The following is a 20181-nucleotide window of genomic DNA, read 5'->3' on the forward strand; positions in this document are numbered from 1 at the left end:
AAAGGCAGAGATAAAGGGGAAAAAGAGGGAGAGAGGCCAAGAATGAATTCTACTTTCGAAGTAGAGGAGGGGAGGGGAAAAAAAGAAAGAAAAATTTCCATAGTGCCCTATAGTCCCCACACGTGCATGGAATGTCTAATCTTAACTTTTCAAGGCAGGATGTTAACAAAGCTTGTATTTTCGCCCTGCATTGTAACTCGGCCTTATCACAGTGTAAAGGGTGGGGAGATTGTCCTAAATTATGTCCAGGCAGCCCCCCTGGATCCGTGGATTAAGAGATTAAAGGAGACCACTGGGCAAGGCCTCTTCTTTCCCCTTCATATTCCTGGTATGATAATTGCTTAAACTGATTTGCACTTTCACAAAAGCTCGCAGGACGCTTTGTAGCTCGAACAGAACAGACGAGGTTTCTCTATCAATGGAAATAAAACTGATTAATGCAGCCTATCAGGATAAGAAGCAAATGAAGCATGCAAAAACAACCTCGTACCCCCAGAAGGGGGAAGGAGCGGGGGGGAGAAAAGCTAAGTTTCCTCCAAGACTGGGTACAACTTTTTCTTTAACGTTAAAATTGAGAGTTGAAGGTTTCTCAAAACGCTTGCCTTATAAGGCTGCTGAGGCCCTTGGGCTCATCCCCTCACCTTTGGCAGACTGGGGCCAGAGAGAGGAAGGAAGGAAGGAAGGAAGGGAGGGAGGGAGGGAGGAAGGGAGGGAGGGAGGAAGGAAGGAAGGAAGGGAGGGAGGGAGGGAGGGAAGGAGGGAGGAAGGGAGGGAGGGAAGGAGGGAGGAAGGAAGGGAGGAAGGGAGGGAGGAAAGGAGGGAGGGAGGAAGGAAGGAAGGAAGGAAGGGAGGGAGGGAGGAAAAGAGGGAAAGAAGGATAGAGAGAGGGAGAAGGACAATTGTGTTTTGGGGTTTGAAGTCAGAAACACAGTTTAAAAAGTCCCAGGATCCTGATTCTGCTAAGTGTTTTCCCCAATCCTGGGGGAATACTCTTCAATGCATAACTATATGTCCAGGTTTTTTTAAATAACTAGAGGTTAAGAGTAGTAAGCATTTTTTAACCTGAAATTCAAATTAAACTCCCTCTTTAGGCCGTGTAGTGGGCAGAGGTCTGGATGGAAAACTTTTCTCCCATCCCTTTTCTGAAGGACTTAAGTTTTCCTAATCCTCTCCCTTTTCCACCCTCTTCTCTCTTTAACATGCCCAAGAATCCATCAGCCTGGCCCTTTTGTGGGTGGGGAACCTGGGCTTCTTGAGCCTAGATGGGGAAGGACCACACTCAAAGAGATACTTTTTTCAAGAATTCACTTCAATTTCCCAAGACAACTACTCTGAGGGCATATTGATAAATCTTTATTGACAAAATATTGACATTGACATACTTCTTGGAAGTATATAGTGTGTTAGAATTCTAACAAATTAACACAGAACACAAAAATATTTACATTCTGGTATAGAAGACATTAAGGAAGCATTTGTCACTCTCTTTAGTAAGTCTATGATCTTGGAATAGAAACTCAGTGCTTGAAAACTTGCTGCCGTGTTCTTGGCCACACTTATCATCCCTGCTAACTACAGTCCTTCAGTTTTTGCAATAGATAGATTGAAAGTTTGGAATGGCCTTTATTTACGGCAAATGGTTGAACTCGGCCAATACCTTCAACCACTAAAAGGAGTTTAGTTCGTGGTTTTAAGCCTTGGGATGTTAGGAAAGGAATGTCCAAGAAATAGAATTAATTTAGGGTTTTTTTTCCCAGTACAAGTCCTGACTCCTCTTGTGGGCACCCTCCCCCTCCACCCCCAGCCCCCCATCCTGCTCCCCGTTTCTCTGAAAGAGGATCACTATCGCTGAGCCTACTTCATTAAGCTTTCACAATCACTTTGACGTCAGAAGGTATCAAAAAGTGTTTACAGACTGCACATTTCTTGCAAAAAAATCAAAATAAAAAGCACGCAGAACCTGTCTTTAAAAGGAAAAGAAAATTACAATTCACTTTCTGTCTTAAGACACCATTCGCCCAACAACTGCTACATGCAATTCAAGTTTTTGAACAGGTGTGGGATGGGGCTGGAGGTGGAGTCCCCATTGTTACTGATTATTTTTAAAGATTGGGGAAAAAAACACTTCGAAGTGCAAAATAAAAAGTCCTGTGCCTGGTTGGGGTTTTTCTTTTATCATTATCATTATCATTTTTTAAAAAATCGGACTGCGGGATAACCGGAATACCTGCCAATCATCTTGTCTCGCTGGTTTGGCGTTTGACTGACAGCTCCCCTTGTCAGAGTGCCTTCGGCTTTGCCACCTTTGGATCTCTCTCTCTCTCTCTCTCTGTCTCTCTCTGTCTCTCTCAAGCTGCCTCTTTAGACAAGGGTTGCGTGTTCATCCAGGAGCCTCCGTCCTCTGCCATCTCGGCGCGGCCTCGGATCAGGACCCTGCGCTCTTGCTGCCCAGCGTCTGCGTCGCGCCGCCCCTCTCTCTGACTCCCTCTCCCCTTCTCCGTGAACGTGTGTGTGGTTTGTTTTTGTTTTGTAGGGTTTTTTCTTCTTCCCCTCCTCTCCCTGTCTCTGTTTTGCTCCGTGTTGTCCGTTTCTGTGGGGTTCTGTTTGTGTTTTTAATCGTCTGAGGTCACATCTATTTCCTCGGGACTCGCCTGCTTTGTGGCGATTCTCCACCGGTTAATATGGTGCGTCCCTTTTTTCTTTTGTTGAGAATCTGAGCCTTCTTCCTCCAGCTTCTGCCTTTTGAACTTCGTCCTTCGGTTCTGAAACCATACTTTTACCTGCAGGAGAGGCAGATGGGGTGCGTTAGTTCCTGCACAGCGCCCTCCTACCTCTTCCTCTTTTGCCTGGCCCGGACCTGGGACTGAGACTACGGAAGTCCAGCACCCCAGCTGCGTGTCTTATTAGCTGACCTCCCCACGGCCTCCCCTTGGGGAACAGAGCTCCTATCCCGGGGCCGGTGAGAAGGCTGACTCCCTCCCCTTCTGGGCCCTCCTGGGGCACATTTCCCCTGGTCCCGAGGCCCAGAGTGCAGAGTGCCCCCTTCTCATTTTGTCCTGCTCGGGACACCCACATCCCGCTAAGTGCAAAAGCCTGGCAAACATTGGGAAACCCCTATAAAATTATAAGTAAGGGAAAATTAAAAGAGACACATCCCTCACTCCCTCTACCTAACTAGTGCAGGGGAGATCTCATTCCCACTGCTGCAGCTCCTGCTGGGCCGAATGTGCTTTCTGTTCTCTGCCAGTTTCCCCGCAGCCGCTGCCTAAATATAGCGCCTCCTCGGCAAGGCCTGGGCCCTGGGTAGGCAGTCAAGATTTGCCTGAGCTTCCTCCTCTCTGCCCGCTACTCTTGCAGGTGAGAGCAGGAGCAGTTGTGTGTGTGGGGGTGGGGGGAGTACTGGGGGAAACCGGGGGGATGATGGGGTGCAGAGCCCTGGGGTCCAACCCAGCTGTCTCTTTTCAGCTAGGAAAAGAGGCTCAAAAGTGAAAGCTTCTGAAAGACTGTGAGATAAAGGGGAAGTAAAAGAAAAACTGTGAAAGAGAAGGGAAGAGCCCCTCAGTCCTCCTCTTGACCAGCCCCAGGACAGTCCAGGGCCAAGCTCTCACCCCATCACATCACTTCCCACCAGGGCGGGGCCGGCAGCCTGGCCTCCTCGGAGCGCTGCTAGAAGTCTGGGGAGCAGTGAGGTGGGGCTCAGATGCTATCCCGACCAGTCCCTGGGGAAGCTGGCGATGGGGCCCCATACAGTGACCAGACCAGACAGTAACACTGCCCAAGCTTCTCAGCGGTGAGGTACAGGTGAGGAACATGGTGATGACTGCACCTCCCATGCCACCAGGGCTGTCCCATTCTGCTAGCAGCACCCCAGGCCCCTGAAGTCCGCTCCTCTTTCTCCTTTGAGTCGGCAGTCCCAGGTCCCGGCTTGCTCTCCCCGGATGCCCCCAATCCCCCAAAGTGCCCCCATGAAAAAGCCGAGCTGGAACACGGCTGAGTTTAATTTGCTTTGAGTTTGCTAATTGAGTGGGAGGACGGTTCATTTCTCCCCGGCGCTCGCCCAAGGCGCGCGTCGGTGCGCTCGGGGCTTGACACGCACACAAAGACTCCAGGCAGCGTGGGCAGCGAGGCGGACAAAGACCACCGCCGACTCGGCTATCCAGGAGAAATCAGCCGGGCCGCGGCTTGTGCCGGGCCCCGCACCAACCCGCGAGGCCCTCGTCGGTTTTGTCCGGGGGGACGTTTTAAAACAAAAGCCTCGACCTCTTTGCGCCTCCCAGGAATAGTGTTACAACTTAATCTGCCCGAAAATGTTACTGTTTGCCGGGAACTTTGACCCCGCCCTGAGGCTCCGCGTACAGTAGCGCCTACTGTAGCCCTAAGCCCCCTCCTCGCCCCGGGGCAGGCCAGAACCTGGCCGCCTCGGGACCCTGTTGCGCAGGAAGGGTCTGCCCCCTGAGGCAGCTCCTCTCCCGCAGGCTTCTAGCTCCGTTTCCCGGATTTAGGGACGCACCCAGGATGCCCGGCTCGGCGGTCTGACTCTCCGATCCCCTCAAGGGGAGTAACTGGCTCCGTCGGTGTGAGCCTTGAGTCCCCGGTGCACAGAGCTCGCCCTAACCCACTCTCAGCTCTGTCTCCAGCCTAGAGCCCCAAACACCCCAGAACCCCGCGGCACTCCTTCCTGGATCCCAGCCGCGTACCCCAGACTCTCACCGAAAGTCTCACCAAAAGTGCAGAGCGGTCACAGCCAGGAGCTGCAAGGCCAGCCCAGCCGCACAGAAGGAGCAACTCAGCCCGTCCACCCCCGCCCCCCCAGAGCCTCGGGCGGGTCATGTCCTACAGTCCCCTGCTGGAGCCCAAGGAAGCCAAGAGCACCTCAAAACTTACACATCCTGAGCCCGGGCGTGGAACCAGCTCCCGGCCTGTTTGCCGAAAGCCCTCCACACTTTGAGGGCTGCGTGTGTCCAGAGATTTGGGATGCGGTTGCCGCGCCTGGGCCCGCTCACCTGAGTTTCCGTGAGGCTGAGGCTGTGCGCCAGCTGTTTCCTCTCTGCGCCCACCACGTAGTGGTTCTTCTCGAAGGCGTGTTCCAGCCTCAGAAGCTGGGACGGGGAAAAGGCGGTTCGGATCCGCTTCGGCTTTCGGGCCAGCGCGTTGTGCAAAAGGAAGCTCTCCGGACTTGTGTCGTTCCCTGCGGGGGACACAACAGAAGTCCCGTTAAAGGGGGCCGTCCTGGCCAGGTCCGCGCGCTTCTCCCGAGCCGGGCTGACCCGGCACAGCACTCAGGGCCTCCGCGTACGTAGCCCGTGCGGCCCGGCCCACGGGGGCCCAGGGCCCACCACACGCGCTAAGGGAACGCCGCTCCAGCTGCCTGGCCCGCTCCGCCGGGACCGTACCTGTGCAGCACCCAGCAGCAGCTGTCCCGGCGGGTCGAGTCCCAAGGCTCCTGACCTCTGCGGGCTTTGCAGCCGCCCGGGCCCCACGAGCCTCGCCACTTCCGCAACCGGCGCCCGGGACAGAGGAAGGGGCGGCAAGGCAGGGCCCGGGGATTGGCGCCCTGGACCCATAGAAACGTCTGTCTCTTCTTTCTAACCTCTGGGAGAACTTTGCCCCGGGGGTGAGGGGCGAAGAGGCGACGAACCGCTATCCTAGAGTTTTCTCGGGGACTTATTTTTAAAGTACTTAAGTCTTTCTCCTCCGGAAAAGCGCAGAGGCCGGGCGTGTCGCTGCAGCCCGGCCTAGACCGAAATCTCGCCGGCGGGTGCGCAGGGTTTCTGCCGCCGCTGCCTCCCGAGGCCCCGTTCTCCCGCTGCCCTGCTCCAGAGAACTAGGAGACACGAGCGAAGGCATCGAAACCCGGGGAGTACGGAGCTGCGGTCACCCGATGGGACTGTCCGCGGCCCCAGAAGATCCTGGCTACTCCAGGCCTGGCGTGGGGACCAAGAGCGTGGCTGCCAGAGAATGAGGAAAGGGAACCCTAAACTTTTCGAGCAAAGCCAGAGAGTTTCGGATTCACTCATTAGGGTGGGAAATCGATTCACCAAAACCCAAAGAAAGACAAACCTACAATCCAGGCAGGGATGGAGGCAAATCCGGTCTGGGAATAAGAGTAAAATGTTGTTTTTGTTTGGTTTGGTTTTTTTTAATTATGGAGGAGTGGAATCTACCCCATTCTAGGCTCTGGCAGGAACGCCAAGGGTTAATGAATGGGCAAGCCGCTGGGTATTGATCAGCGGCCTCGGGAGGTAGGTCTTTTCCCCGCTCAGATCGCTAAACTAATTACTTGCCCCTTTTTCTGGAGTTTTAACTCTCCTTCCACTCCCACCCCCACACACACACACAAAAAAAAATCCAAAAAATAGCAAGAAAGGAAAACACCCAAAGAGATCTCCTCCAGCCCGTCTTCCGACCCGGTTCATTTCTTTTAAAAGAAAAACAAAAACAAAAACAAGACCGAACCTGCCTTCGCCGTGGCCGCTCGGCGCCCGAATTGAGCAGGTCACGGCGAGAGTGCTGAGCCTCAGAGCTTCCTACCCGCGCGGGTTCCCGCCCCGCCTGAGCCTCCAAAATAAGCAGGATAAAACAAACTCCCAGACTTTGCTCTGGGGACGCGAGGGTCTCTTCGCCGCCGGAAGAGGGTCAGAGACCGAGAAGCTGCAGGTCTAGGATGCAGGGGCGCGGAGTGGATGGCAAACAGAGTCGAACGCAGTCGAAGGCGAACCTGGTGGCCGGGCCCTGTCCGCGCCCCTCGGAGCCAGAGCGGCGAGGGCATCGCCGGGAAGACAGAGAATCCGGGGACCCCCGCGGGCCACGGATTCCTTGGCGGCCGGCACTCGTAGCACGCTAGGAAAGCCTGCCTCGACCCGAGAGCATTCGGGGACAACTCCTCTGTCTGCGCCCTTCTCTAAAGGGTCAAGCGGCCGCCGGCCAGCCCCCAAACCGGCCGCAGCTCGGAGACTAGGGACCGTGCCCGGCTCCTCGCCGCCCAGTTTCCAAACGCGGCGCGCGGGCGGGCGAACCGGAGGAACCTCCATCCAGGCCTTGCCGGGCGCCCACCCAGAGCAGGCCGAGGGCAGTGCGGGCTGCAGAGCGCTGCAGCCCCGCGACGTGGCACGTACCTTGGAAGCGGTGGCCCAGATATCGGTAGCGATGGATGAGCCAGGGGTAGAAGGTGGACGGGTCCCGCTGCTGCGAGGCGAAGAGGGGGTGTGGCGAGTGCGAGGAGGGCAGGGGGTGGGCGGCCAGGGCGTGCGGCGGCGGCACCGGGTGCACGGGCACGGCCGGGTTGGGCGGGTGCGAGACCGCCTCGGCGAACACCAAGTCCGGGTTGGAGTAGACGCCCCTGCCGGCGGCAGCGGCGGCGGCCGAGTGGAAGCCGTTGAGGAACGGGTTTATGGGGCTGGAGTTGGCGTAGCTGAGCGCCGCGGGACGGATGGGGTCCTCAGAGCGCGAGGCGGGCAGGGGACTGTCCTTGGCCACCAGCGACTCGATGGTGAAGCAGCGCTTGGGCGCCGGCTGGAACATGCTGCGCCGAGGAGCGGGCGCCCGGGGCTCCCAGCTCCCGGCGACCGCGGCGCGCTGCCTCCGCCGCCCGCTGCCCGCTGCCCGCGGCGAGAACGGACGAGAATTGGGGACTTGTTTGTTGGGGGTGGGGGTGGGGATGGGGATGGGGGTGGGGGAGGAAAGGGAGAAAGAAAGGAAAGGAAAGGAAAGGAAGAAGGAAAGAAGGGGGGAGGGGGAGGGAGAGGCAACACCGAGGATCCCGAGAATCTTGCACCAAACGCGCCCAACCTGGAGAGAGGGGGAAAAATCCTTCCAGAAGAATTTGCAGGCGTGGATTGGGGTAATTTTTTTTCTTTTTTTTCCTTTTTTTTTTTTTTTGCGAGATGGCGTGGGGGGTATCGAAGTTAGAGGCGGGAGGGGGGGAAGTTTCTCGGGGGAGGCAAAAAAAAGTTTTCTCTCCTCTGCAAAAGGCGGGCAGGGCGCCCTAAGTCCAAGGACAATCCATGGAAGTGTTCGCTTCTTCACAAGTTGTGCAAACGATTTGTTAGTTCATGAGCCTAATTAGTGCGGGGATCACATAAACAGCTTCCTCCGAAGCCTGGTAAATGGCTTGATGATTGGTCGCTATTACTCGCCCTGAGGTGGAAGGGGGGAGACTCTTTAAAGTGCGTCAGAAGGAGACGAGCGCCTGGGAACCCGGAGGCCTGGATCCAGGCCGAGAGTGGAACGGAGTCGGCGCCGCTGCCTCGGCCGTGCCTCCTGCGCCCGCCAGGCCGCCCGGCCTTTCGGCGCCGTCGCCGCGCGCTCCTAGCTCACTTGCTCCCGCGGCGCCCGCGGCGGCTTCTTCTCCTCTTTCGCCTCCTCCTCTTCCTTTGGCTTCTCCTCCTACTCCTCCTCCTCCTCCTCTTCCTCCTTCTCCTCCTCCTCTTCTTCCTCCTCCTCTTTCCCCACCTCCTCCCCCTCAGCCACCGCCTACTTCTCCACCACCACCATTCCCTCCGGGGCACCCCGGTCCCTGCAGAGTCCCCGAGCGGCGCCGCCTTCGCTGCGGCCCCCTGGATCCCGAGCCTGCTGAGCCCGAGCTGGGGGGACAGACGGACACACTGATGCACAGATTCCTCGCGCCTAGCGCTATGCTGCTGCTGCCCCCCGCGGGCGCGGGTCAGGGGAGCTGGAATCGCCCCGGGAGCACTCGAGGGTAAGCGAGCAGGGGTTGGTTCCCGGCGAGGGCTAACGGAGCCGTTGGGTTAGACCAATTCCCACCCCCAGCGAAGCTCCCGGAGGTTTCCCAGGTGAGGAGGGAGTCTGGCCGGGGATGGGGGTCCTCCGACCACGCGTAGCCTCTAGGTCCCAGGGTCCCTGAGTTCACGATCCTTGACTCGGCCCGTTCGTTTCCAAGCTGAGACCGGAGTGGACGACCCTGCCCTGGCGGTGGGCTTCCAACTTGCCCACAGGCTCTCGATTTTCCTCTCTGGGACGGTGCTCATCTCCTTCCCCCAAACAGCTCTTTTGGGAACTGGGGGTCCCAATATCTGGGAATGGGGGTCCAGGATCAAGGGAGAGGCTGATGTGATACTACTATTACCGTTACGTTGTCATTATTTTTGTTAGTGTTGTTATCATTGTTATTATTATTATTATTATCATCATCATCATCATCACTATTTCTATTATTATTCTGCCATCTGTCGTCCTAGGGGCGGGTTGCTGTGCAAACCCAGGGCTTGCGATTAGGGAGTGAGGATCGCTTCTCCAGTCCCAGGCCGTGTCCGCATTTTCGAGCTTGCCTTCGGTTTTAGGATGATTTTAGGGCCGAGTTCCCTCGTCCCCATTGGCTCACGCTGCGGCATAATTATGATCACATCCCCCAGGCTGCTGGCGCTGCTCTCTGTTTATTGGTGGTTAAAGATCTATTATCTATTCATCAGCCGCCTCTTTTTTCCTCTTTTTTTTTCTTTTTGCCAATTACATTCTTCTAAAGTGAAGTACCAGCAGGTATTTTGCACGTTTACAATTAATGATTTAAAAAAAATCTGGCATCCTTTAAATCTCTTACTTGGAGGCCCATGTCACTTCGCTTAAGGATGAAGAAATGCCTGTGTTTGGTGATGAGGTTGCCGTGAGACCCAAAAAAATGTCGATTGGGAGGGGGAGAAGAGGGAAGTCCTGTAAGTCAGGCTTCAATGCCACCAGATTCATCAGTCAAAGGTCCCCAGGTCTGGGGACATGTTCCCCTGCTTTCCCAGCTACCCTCTCCCTGCCCTAGGGTCTCCCCCGTCCTCTGTGGTTTCATCTGCTGTGTATTTATGTTTGCGTCAATTTCTTCTTTATTCCAGGCATAGTCTGTGTTGGGGGTGTGAGGGGGGCGTTGGATGGGAGGAGGATCCAAAGCCCCTTTCGGAAAACACTCCAGGCAAGAGAGGAGTTAGGAGTGTGTTTTCTGGCGTTGTCTGGGCACCTGATCTTAGCGAGGACCCAGCAGAGATCATGCATGCTGCCTCCCGCAAGCTTCCCAGGGCACACACGCATACACACTTCCACACACGAGACAGGCATGGCCCTCAGCTCTGTACTCACGCCCCAAGAAGCCTGCCCCTACATCAGGCTTCTGCTCTCTGACGCCAGCTCTGGGCAGGGGTCTTGGCTGGGTTTTCACCCATAGCGGGTTCTCTCGACCTTGCTTTGTGGCATCCCCTCCATCCTTTTCCCCAGGCCCAAGGATACAGGGTGCTCGATCCAGCCTCTTGGGGTGGGTTGCATTTTGAATAGTATCTCCCTGGGTCCTGAACCATGGACCTCCAAAAATATTGTCCCCGATTCAGAAATCCTTCCCTCAGTTAGGCTGTAGGGACACAAGCCCCACTGTGCCCAGGCCAACAGAGAACCTGAAGCCACCAGGAAAAGTGGAAGTCTTTGGGCTGCGCTAGCCAGCCAGTCTGGGGTGGAGGTAGAGGTCAGCCCTTGGTTCCCAGAAAGAAATACCCAATTTAGGTGGGTTGTAGATCCCCGATCCTGGAGCCGGTGGAGGAGGACCCCTTTCTCCATGGAAGGATCTCCAGGAGGGCTGGAGGTTCAGGCTCGCCCGCAGGCCAGGCCTTCCAAACTCAGCCTTAGACTACAAGTGGGAAACTGAGGGCACTAAAAGCCCCACCCTGGCTGCAGGGCAGGGAATGAATGGCCTTTTATTGCACAGTCAGTATTAGTGATCTTGGCTGGGGGGTTTGAGAGTTGATGACTTCGAAGGCAAAGGGGCTCCATTCAGTGTCTGGGAGGTGGGATGAGGCCCGCCATGGTGTGTGATAGTTTCCCCTTCTAAACCCTCAGGCTGAGCACTGAAGTGTTATTGGTACCACCTTAAGCACTTTCTCCTGTTTTGACCAAGATGTGTCCGGAGAGTGTCCTAATGAAGTGAGCAGTCTAGAGCCCAGACCCTCAGCCTCCCTCCCAAGGCAGGGACAGTCGGCCGGGGCAGAGGGCCCAGGCTGCTCCCAGTGTACAAGAAGCAGGCCACCCGCCTCTTGCAAACTGCCATAAGGGGGCCAGCTTTACCCCCAAAGGGCTCTAGTTATTGGCAGGTGGGCAAGGCTGAGAGAGTCTGGTGGCTGCCTTCTTGGCGGCAGTACGACACGCCTGTTCGCCGCTGGCCCCAAGCCTCTCCCGGGCCCCCACAAGGAAGAAGCGGGATTCTAGCGAGTCAGGGGCCGCACGCGGAAGCCCTGGAAGCGGAGTAATCTATGCTAATTCATGCGCCGGGACCGAGGAGCTTGGAAAGGTTCGCTCTGCCAGGCTCCGACGTGCAGGGGAATTAACTAGGAGAGTAACTCATTAACCAGGCTGGAGGGCAGAGGCGCACCGAGGCGCTGGGCAACCTAGTCTGGACTCGGACCCTGAGCTGCCTCTAGACTCTGCTCCTTGGACCCAGCGGCTGCCATTCTCTTTACTTGTGGCTTCTTTAGCCTTTCAGAATGCGGCCCCTCTTTGTTCCCTAGCTGCTCTGGAAGGGTGGGTGTTGGGTTAAGTACCGGTGTGAGCAGTGGGAAGTGGGGGGATTTCTGAGGCTCCATCTTAGAGCAACGGGCTCCCAATCTCCACACCCCCACCCGATGAGGGTTGTGCTCTGTAGATTTCGGAATCTACACTCTGCAGGCAGCTGAACTAGCAGACACATGATGAAGGTTCGAGTCTCGGGTCTGTCACTGACTGACTGAGCGATCTTGGACAACACCACCACCTCTCCCAACCTCCATTTTGTCATCTGTAAGATCACGGCCAATGCTGCCTGCGAGGCCGTGGAGGGCAGGAGGCCGGCCTGTTTTAGGGAGTGATAGAACCCTTCTACTTCCTGATTGTGGCGGCAGTTACACATGTGTGTTTTAAAAACTCATAGAGTTGTACACAACAAAGGGTGAGTTTTACTGTATGTAAGTTATACCTTAGTAAAACTGACCCCCGCCCCCAAAGTCAGGCCTGGATGACCTTAGGCAAGTTACCTAACCTCTCTAAGCCTGTTATCTCTTCTGTGAACTCGAGATAAATAATAATATCTTGGCCCTTGAGGTTGTTCAACAAGATAAGCCAAGCAACATGCTTAGTGTCCAGTATATAATGAATGAGCTATAATAAAAGTAAGTTCCTGTCCTTGACATTGCTGTTATTGTTATTACTTACCCACCTCCAGGGCTTCTTGCTGGGCTTCCAGACTGAACAATAAAGTTGTACAAATATAAGCTGCTGTTCTTCTCACACTCCTGCCATGCTCCCCTCCGTGCTCCTCCAAAGGCCAGGGACTTCTCTAGAGGGACCCTGGGAGTGAGAGAGGCTTGGATTCCTGGCTAGCGGGAGACATCAAGGGGCAGAGCTTTCTGGTCATCTCCCACACCATCTGCTCTGAGTTTCCCACCAGGCCCTCTACCTTTGCAGGAGCAAACAGCAGTGCTTCTCCCTCCCCCAGCTCGTGCTAGGCCTGTTTGATAACTGGGGGTGGCTGCATACCTTCATGCAACCCCAGAGAGATGCCCAGGTGCTGCCTGGGTCACTACCTGTGTGACCTTTACCTTCTTGAGCCTTGGTTTTCTCCTCACTGAAGAGGAAATACCAATCTCTTAACAGTTGTTTGAGGGGAGCAAGTGAGCTAATGCTTGGCACAGTTATCGTTCATCAAATAGTAATAGCAGGCCATGGCTTTGTACGTCCCGCATACCCGCCACACTCTGCTAAATCTAGGTCGCGGCGGTTAGGACCCTCCTGGTGAGCCGGTACCGTGAGGCTGCACTGTGCGCCAGCCAGGCAACGCGAGAAGCGCGGACGTCCGTGGAGGGTAAGCCCTCTCCCGGGCCCAAGGCATGCGAAAGGTGTCCCGGGATGGGGAGATCCTCGGGACCCGGTTAAGAATTCCTCCAACCCACGGTGATTCCCAGTCACCCGGCCTCTCCGAATGCATGGGGCGGCGGTAAAACTAAGAGAAAAATTAATGTCCTAAAAACATTTTTTTTTTTTTAAATCGTCATGACGGCAAATCCCTTTCTGGTGTCCTCCCTAGAGGCCGCTCGCTGGGCAGGCGCGGCGACCCGGGACGTGTATCCGCGTGCGCGCAGCGGCGCCTAGTGGCGGGGGCCGGGCGCTGGCCGCATCCCCGCGAGCGGCTGAGCCCGGTACGCCCGGGAGTGCCGGGGTTGCGCCCCACTGCCAAGACCTTCCCGCGACCGCAGTCTGAGCCGGGCGAGGAAGTCAGAGTAGGCTCACTGACCACAGAGGAAGAGAAGACGACTTGGAAATGCGTCCCTCCTCCCTCCAGCAGCTGTCCGCTTCAGAGTTCACGACCCACGCTAGAATTCCAGCTCCACCCCGAGTCGGGCTTCCTTCGGAAAGGTGCGAGGAAGGGGCGACGGGTTCTGTTCTAAAAAGGACGATGAGGCCGTGATCACCTGTGCCAGGGGGATACCGCGCAAATGAGGCCACAACATCATGCGTCAGGTCCGAGATGCCGCGGCCTGACTACGGGCCCATTCTGGCCTGCGCTGGCTCCAGCATGGGTAGAGTCCGAAGAGCTGGGGTCTCGGGGTGCAGCTCTCCTAACTTCATGCCCCCTCGTGGCCGGCCGAAGACTCCCTGGTGGTTATTGCTGAGATAGAGATTAATGATCAGCTGGATTGAGCGGCCGCGACCTGGTCAGGGTGACCGGCCCCTTCCTCCTGGAGCGCGGACCCGTATCTGTCCCGGCGTAAGTTGGTTCCTCCAGTGAAGTGAGGCCTGTGGAATCCAAGCGGGGTTCGTTGGAAACCCGTGCATAACTGTTCAAGCGTCCACTGGGGAGACTGAGCCCTCTCGGGAGGGTTGGACCCTGGTCCAGGCCTCAGCTGCCCCAGACGACTGCAGGAACCAGGCGCTATCCTTCTCCGGATCTTATCAGGAGGCTGCCAGCGTGTGGGTCTCCGAGATCCAACCGTTTTGAGAGCCGACGTTTCAGAGCCAGGAACTCCGCACTGAGGCGTAAAGCCACGCAGGACTTGACCATCGAATTTACTTCCTTCACCACGTGAAACTCGTCAATCTCTCAACACACAGGCTGTCCCGATTCATTAATGAAAGCAAGAAAACAGATCAAAGGAAGTCCCGGTTTCTTTCTCCCTGGGCTGCCTTCGAATGAAAGTCTAAAAGCCAAGCAAGGACAGGCGTGGGGCAGACTGACTGACACAGGGGCGCAGGAATTAGGGGAGAAGGACGCTCTTGCTCGGGTGACTTCCTCGGGCAGGGGTGGAGACAGCTCGGTCTCCCCTGCACCCTTCCCGCTGGTGGGTGGGTGGTGTTACCGCTCTCCCCTCCAACAGTCCCGCAAGCTTTGGCTTCATTGGGCCACAAGGTCACCGACTGTTGCCCGGAGCTCCCTGCCGCCGCATAAGATGACCTGCAGCGGGCCTCAGGTACTAGCATGGGAGGTAGCGGGGACGCACCTGCCGGCTTTTCTTCCGCCTTCTCCGGCAGCTTTTCGTTTCAGACTCTGCTCTTGCCAACGGTTGCAGGCCTTGTAACTGGGGGTCCAGTCCTTTAAGGAGCTCCTTGGGGTTGTCAGCGGCAAGCCACCTTCGAACCTAGGAGCAGTTTCTGAAACCCTGGCGTCTCACCAGTCCCTCTCTCAGGAGCTTAATTGTCTTTTATTTTTGTACTTCCCCATTTTCTGGACTCCGGAGGCTGGACTAGGGCTTAGAAAGAAGATCGTGGTCATTTGAGGAAAGAAACTGGAGGCTTTTTCTCTTGGACGATGCAGCTCTCCAAGAAACGTGGGGAGGATGTCACGAAGACAAGAACAGTTCCTCTCCCTGTAACGAATTTTCGCTTTTAAAGGCATGTTTCCTCACACCCAGTTCTCAGTGAACCTCATCATCTGGTGTGGAAGGAGTCGTGATACCCATTTTCCAGATGAGAAAATCGAGGCTCAGAGAGGTCACTCTGCGAGGAGCCTTGTGACAGCCCCGCCTCCACCCCCAGCTCCCCCCAGTCCAACATCGCCAGACCCCTGCATTCAAGCCAATGAGGAACGGTGGCGAAGACGCTGCTGGCTGACGGGGTCCAAACCACCGCACGCAGCGAGTCTCCTCCAGGCGCCCCATACCGTGTAACTCCATCACTTGCCTCAAACCCACTTGCCCACCATTGTCCTCCAGGCCACTGTTTCCACCTTAGGCCTCGCCCCATGCCCTTTTACTTCTTCCCGGGTAGCCTCCTGCGGACCCAAGCCCCGGGTTTAGGACCAGAGGGTCGACGGCCTCACTGCGGCCAGTAACCGAGGAGCTGACAGGGCAGTACTCGGAGGTCTTGGCCGGGACTCCGTGCGCTCCGCACCCTCGCGTTGCTCTTCAAAGCGGCCCTGAGACCCCCGGGGATGCCCACAGAGCGGCCCTGCGCCGGCGTCAGGGATCCTGGAGCGCGGCCTGAGGCCCCCTCGCAGCCAGCAAGGCGCCCCGAAAGTCCCTGGCCCAGCGATCTCTGCCTCCTTAGCTCTGCCCAGCCTACGAGGAGCTGCAGGGGACACGAAAGTGGCCGGGGCTGGGAGCTTCCGAAGAGGCACACAGAGAGGGTCTGACCTCCCCCTTTCTGAGGAGACCGCCTCCCGCAGCCTCTGCCCTGGCGATCTTTACGTACAGGCGGCCGCTGCGGCGGCCAGGCCGTCCCCCACTCCCCCACCCCACCCCACCCCCGGGACAGTCGGGAAGGAGCCTTCTGGTTAGGGCCCCGAAGCTGCATGGCCCCTCGCCACAATCACATTCAGGGGACCCTAGCGCTCGGAGGTTGGACACACTCCGCTCCCCTATTTGCGTCCCTTCCGTGTCTGGGCGTAGGGACCCAAGGTGCGCCCCCGCTTCCGCCAAGCCCCCGCGAAGCCCCTGGCGGCTGGAGGCGAGGCCGAGAGAGGGTCCCTCCAGGGGCCTGCAGGCGTCCGAAGCTCGGCTGGGTCCCGCGTGTCCCCCACCCCGCCACCCCCCCGGCGGGGTCCCGGAGAGGCCCGGCCGCAGCCGCCCTCCGCTTAGCCCGGCCGCCGGCGGCTCGCCGGGGTCTGCGCAACAAAGGGTGGCATCGCGGCGGCGCGGGCAGGGACCTCATTGGTTCAATATTAGCTTTTCATTCCAGTCTATTGTGCCCATCTGAGATAATATTGACTCTGAGGTGAGAGCCCACAGACGACAGAGCTTCTCTAACACTCCGCGGCCTGGCGCTCGAAGGGAAGAGAACCAGAAATGAAAAGTTAAAGAGTCTGCAAATAAAAGCTCTGGCGCGGCGGCGCGCCCCGGGGCCGCGCACGGCGCGGCAGCCAGGCGCTCCCCCCGGCGTGCGCCGGGGCCTCCGACCCGGGAACTGGGGGTCGGGAGAGGGTCTTGGGGTCCGGAGGCCGTTCTGGGGAGGGGCACCGCGCGTTCCCATCGAAAACCGCCCCCATTTACCGCACAGCCCCATCTTCCAAACAATTGATTTTCAGGTTCCGCTCCTGGGAAACTCTGGAGAAAACAAATTCCCATGCACATTGTTTTGAGATATTTTCCCCACTTAAACGATGTGATTTCTTTAGGGTAACTTCGCTGTCAGTTTCTTCTATTTCCCCAGCACCAGAAGAGTAAACACGCGGAGCGATGTTCGATGATCGTTAGGCTGCATTACTTGCGAGTGCGCGGTTAATATCAAATTTCTAACTGCATTTTGCTTTGCTTTGAATCGTTTCCCTGCAGCCCATCCTCGGGTTTCTTAATCGCCTTTCTAACCGCAACTTTAAAGGGCCTCCGGAACGTTCAAGTCTTGCTTATAAAGATCCGTTTCAATTTCCAAATTGCCTGCGTTGGAAAATGGCACTTTAAGTTGTCTTAGGCGTCTGAGAAAGAGCGCCCAAGTTTACGCTCGCGGGACCAAACACCAAACGCTGAGGGCTTGCAGTGATCCTGGGAATGGATGCCTTCGGGTCTCCTTTAGGAAATTTGTGTCTCCCCCTCATTGGAGTCTGACCTCCGTAAGAGATGGTCTGTTAACTCCGTTACTCCAATAAGGAGTTAGTTGGTCGTTTGGAATCTTTACATCTACCCCAACTCACTTGGATGTGTGGGGAGCTGGGATGCGGCAAGGGCCGGGGTGGCGGCACCAGCATCCGGGGAACCGTTGTGTGCCTCCCTCCTTCCTCTTAGGTGCCCTGTGCTGAGCTGAGGATCAGCGATACCGACCGAGCTCCAGCACCTTGGATATTTCAGAGGAGGACGTTCTGGTTAATATATGTGGTCTATATTTTATATATGGCCCGTGTGTTTTATACATTATTTAAAATAGAATCTGTATTATATGGTTTCATCATATTGTGCACTGTTTAGTATAGATTTAACCTCTAATTCTAATATTACATGATTACATTAGTTACGTAACATATTTTATACGTTATATATTATACTGTATGTGTAGATAGTTCTGAATATATATGTACGTATAAATATATTTATTTAATATATATGTGTAAAAGTATTTGAGGGAGCCTTTAATCTCCCTGCAAGTACATGTTTGATCGTTTTCATGCAACGTTTCAGAAAAAAATCCTAATCGAAACCGCTTTGACACCAGCTATGTCTTTATAACAAATACCCTGAGGTCCAATTTCAGCTCCAGGGACAGGCGGGGCAGGGGGAACTCTGCCATAAGGGACAGCGGGTCCGCTCTGGAAAGTGGTTTTCCAAATGCCCATTCTCTGGGAACAGAGGAGACAACGTTCTGGACCTGGCGGCCGCCTCCTCTCCCCGCTCGCATTGTGGTGGTGGTTTTGGTTTTGAGAGAGGCTGTTTAGAGGCTCCGATGGTCCCTACACTGATGTCATGAATTAAAAATGAATTTGGGGAGTGCTCAGCCGAGGCGTCTGGGAGAGCAGCGAGGGCCTTTCACCCCGGGTTCTGGGCTGCAGACTCCAGTACGGCTCCGGCCTCGGCGCCCGATGCGGGCGCTCACAGCGCTCCGGCTCACGCGGGTCCCGGCTGCAGCCTGCACCCGCCCTCCAACCCCGCGTCAGGAAAAGCTGTCCTAGGCTTGGACCGCTTGCGTATCCGGTGGTCCCAACTACAGCCTGCTTCTAACACCGATTAAGAGCCGAAGAAAGCAGGCATTTAGGAGCTCCCGCAGGAGGGCGGGGGGCCAGGTGGAACAAAATCGGGATTTCAGAAGTCCGCAAGTTATCGCCCCCCGCGCCGGATATCCAGTTTATGGAGGGGGAAAAAAGATAATCGAAGTCAGGTACGGCCGACTAAAGCATCAGAAATGAGAAACGCCCAAACTTTACAGCCTGATGAACAAGAGGAGTCTACTTCTGAGGCCTGGGAGATAGGAAGAGAAATTGGAGTGGAAGGGAGGGGAGGGGAGGGAGGGGAGGGGTGGGGGAGGGGAGGGAGGGGAGGGGTGGGGGAGGGGAGGGAGGGGAGGGGTGGAGAGGGGAGGGGTGGAGGGGAGGAAGGGGGTGGGGAGGGAAGGGGAGGGGTGGATGGGGAGGAGGGGGAGGGGAAGGAGGGGAGGGGTGGGGGAGGGGTGGAGAGGGGAGGGGTGGAGGGGAGGAAGGGGGTGGGGAGGGAAGGGGAGGGGTGGATGGGGAGGAGGGGGAGGGGAGGGGAAAGGAGTGGAGGGGAGGGGAGGGGTGGGGAGGGAAGGGGAGGGGTGGATGGGGAGGAGGGGGAGGGGAGGGGGAAAGGAGGGGAGGGGAGGGGGAGGGGGAGAGGGAAATGGGGTGCGTGAGGAAGACTTAGAGAAAGGGCAAGAGAGGTCAGAGACCACCAGGATGCATCGGGCAGTGGGCTGTTTATTTCTTGAAAGCAAACCCCCCAAATGGCTACTTGGCCAAATGGCTGAACAAAGCAATGAAACTTGGCTAAAATCTGACCACGAGATGGGGTCCCACTTCAGGCAAAACCCCAAGTTCAGTGAGAACCAGAGCCCTGCTCTGTGCTGGTCCGTCCCCAGCCTTGGGGAAAGGTTCTTGCAGACGTGGAAGAGTGCAGGCTATGCCCACGCTGCTCCGTCCCTGGCTGGGCTCTGGGGTATATGCCAAGATGAGCTGGGGACCAGGAAGTGGGAAACCGGCTTCCTGTGGCTAAAAATAAAACAACTGACCCCTCTCCCTCCCCATGGCTGCAGTCTCCCAGCCTGACTGCCTAGGGAGGCATCTGAACACCCATAGGGTGCCAAGGCTTCCAGATGAAGGGTGGTTCACAGTGCCAACCATGTGGATATGGATCTCCCCCAGATGGACTTCAGCACACCTGGCCCATCTGTATAGTAGTTCCTCCATCCAGGTGATCCATCTTACCCCTGCCCAGTGTGGTAGAAAACTTCATTCTAATTGTGTAAGCATCAGAGTTCCATATTTCTGCCCCTTGCTTGGAGCCCCCATGATCCTGGTTAAAGGATCAGCTGCTCAGGTGTTCTGGGAACAAGAGGGGGTCTTTTTCATTGTTCATTTTCCACCAGAGCATCTTACATGAGAGACAGTCCATTTCTGTCACCCATGGCACCTGCCTCGGATACTGTGCTAAGCACTTATCACGATCTATCTCACCCAGTCCTCTGAGCCATCTATCAAAATATCTCTTCTCACTTTTCAGATGAGAAAACTGTGGCTCTTTTCAGATGAGAAAACTGTGGCTCGGAAATGTTAAGGGGTTCACCCAAGGTCACACACACAGCTAGTAAATGAAGGGGTCTGGATTCCAATGCAGATCTGATTCCAACATTTCCTCCCCCCACCAACTCTTATTTCCTATCAAAATGCCCCTTTTTTCCCAGTGAGGGAGTCCCACAGGGTAAGAAAAGAGATAACACTTTGCTCCCGAGTCCTCCCAAAAATCAATGACCAGAGGATACAGAGCCATTCTGTCTCCAGAGCATTTATTCCAGGTCGGGAAGAGAGAATAAGCAGTTGGCACATGGATAGCATATATGGTTTACAGAGAGCTCGTTCACACACCTCACTTCAATCACCTCTCTCACCAGCCCCGTCAGAAGGATACGGCCATTATCACTCCAGTTTAGAGAGGCAGAAACAGGCTCAGGGAGGTTGAACTACTTGATCACTGCCCAGTCAGTTCTCGCAGAGCCCTGGCACTGGCCTGGGCCAGTCCATTCCAAGCCTCCCAGCTCTGCAGATACCACATATGGGACCATTTAACCAACGGAGTT

At 56.1% G+C, this 20181-nt stretch overlaps 1 protein-coding gene and 1 long non-coding RNA gene across 3 annotated transcripts; one reads left to right on the forward strand and one right to left on the reverse strand.

The window, feature by feature from the left end:
- Positions 1-1271: 1271 nt before the first annotated feature.
- Positions 1272-7617, reverse strand: EMX2 (empty spiracles homeobox 2). 2 transcript variants are annotated; one of them, XM_081255394.1, is made up of 3 exons: positions 7116-7617; positions 5004-5188; positions 1298-2780 (listed from the first exon to the last, which is right to left on the reverse strand). In XM_081255394.1, the coding sequence occupies exons 1-3, from the start codon at positions 7519-7521 to the stop codon at positions 2613-2615; spliced, it is 759 nt and encodes a 252-aa protein (XP_081111520.1). In that variant the 5' UTR covers positions 7522-7617; the 3' UTR covers positions 1298-2612. The 2 variants fall into 2 exon arrangements, with proteins under 2 accessions (XP_081111521.1, XP_081111520.1); XM_081255395.1 differs by lacking the exon at positions 5004-5188 and having other exon boundaries at positions 1272-2780.
- A 317-nt stretch (positions 7618-7934) lies between these two features.
- Positions 7935-17312, forward strand: LOC308629521. Its single transcript, XR_014017686.1, has 3 exons — positions 7935-8698; positions 12724-12817; positions 13040-17312. It is a non-coding gene; the product is annotated as an uncharacterized lncRNA (long non-coding RNA).
- The last annotated feature ends 2869 nt before the right edge of the window (positions 17313-20181 follow it).

Source organism: Mesoplodon bidens (assembly GCF_964165515.1).
Source record: "Mesoplodon bidens genome assembly, chromosome: 1".
Lineage (NCBI taxonomy): Eukaryota > Metazoa > Chordata > Mammalia > Artiodactyla > Ziphiidae > Mesoplodon > Mesoplodon bidens.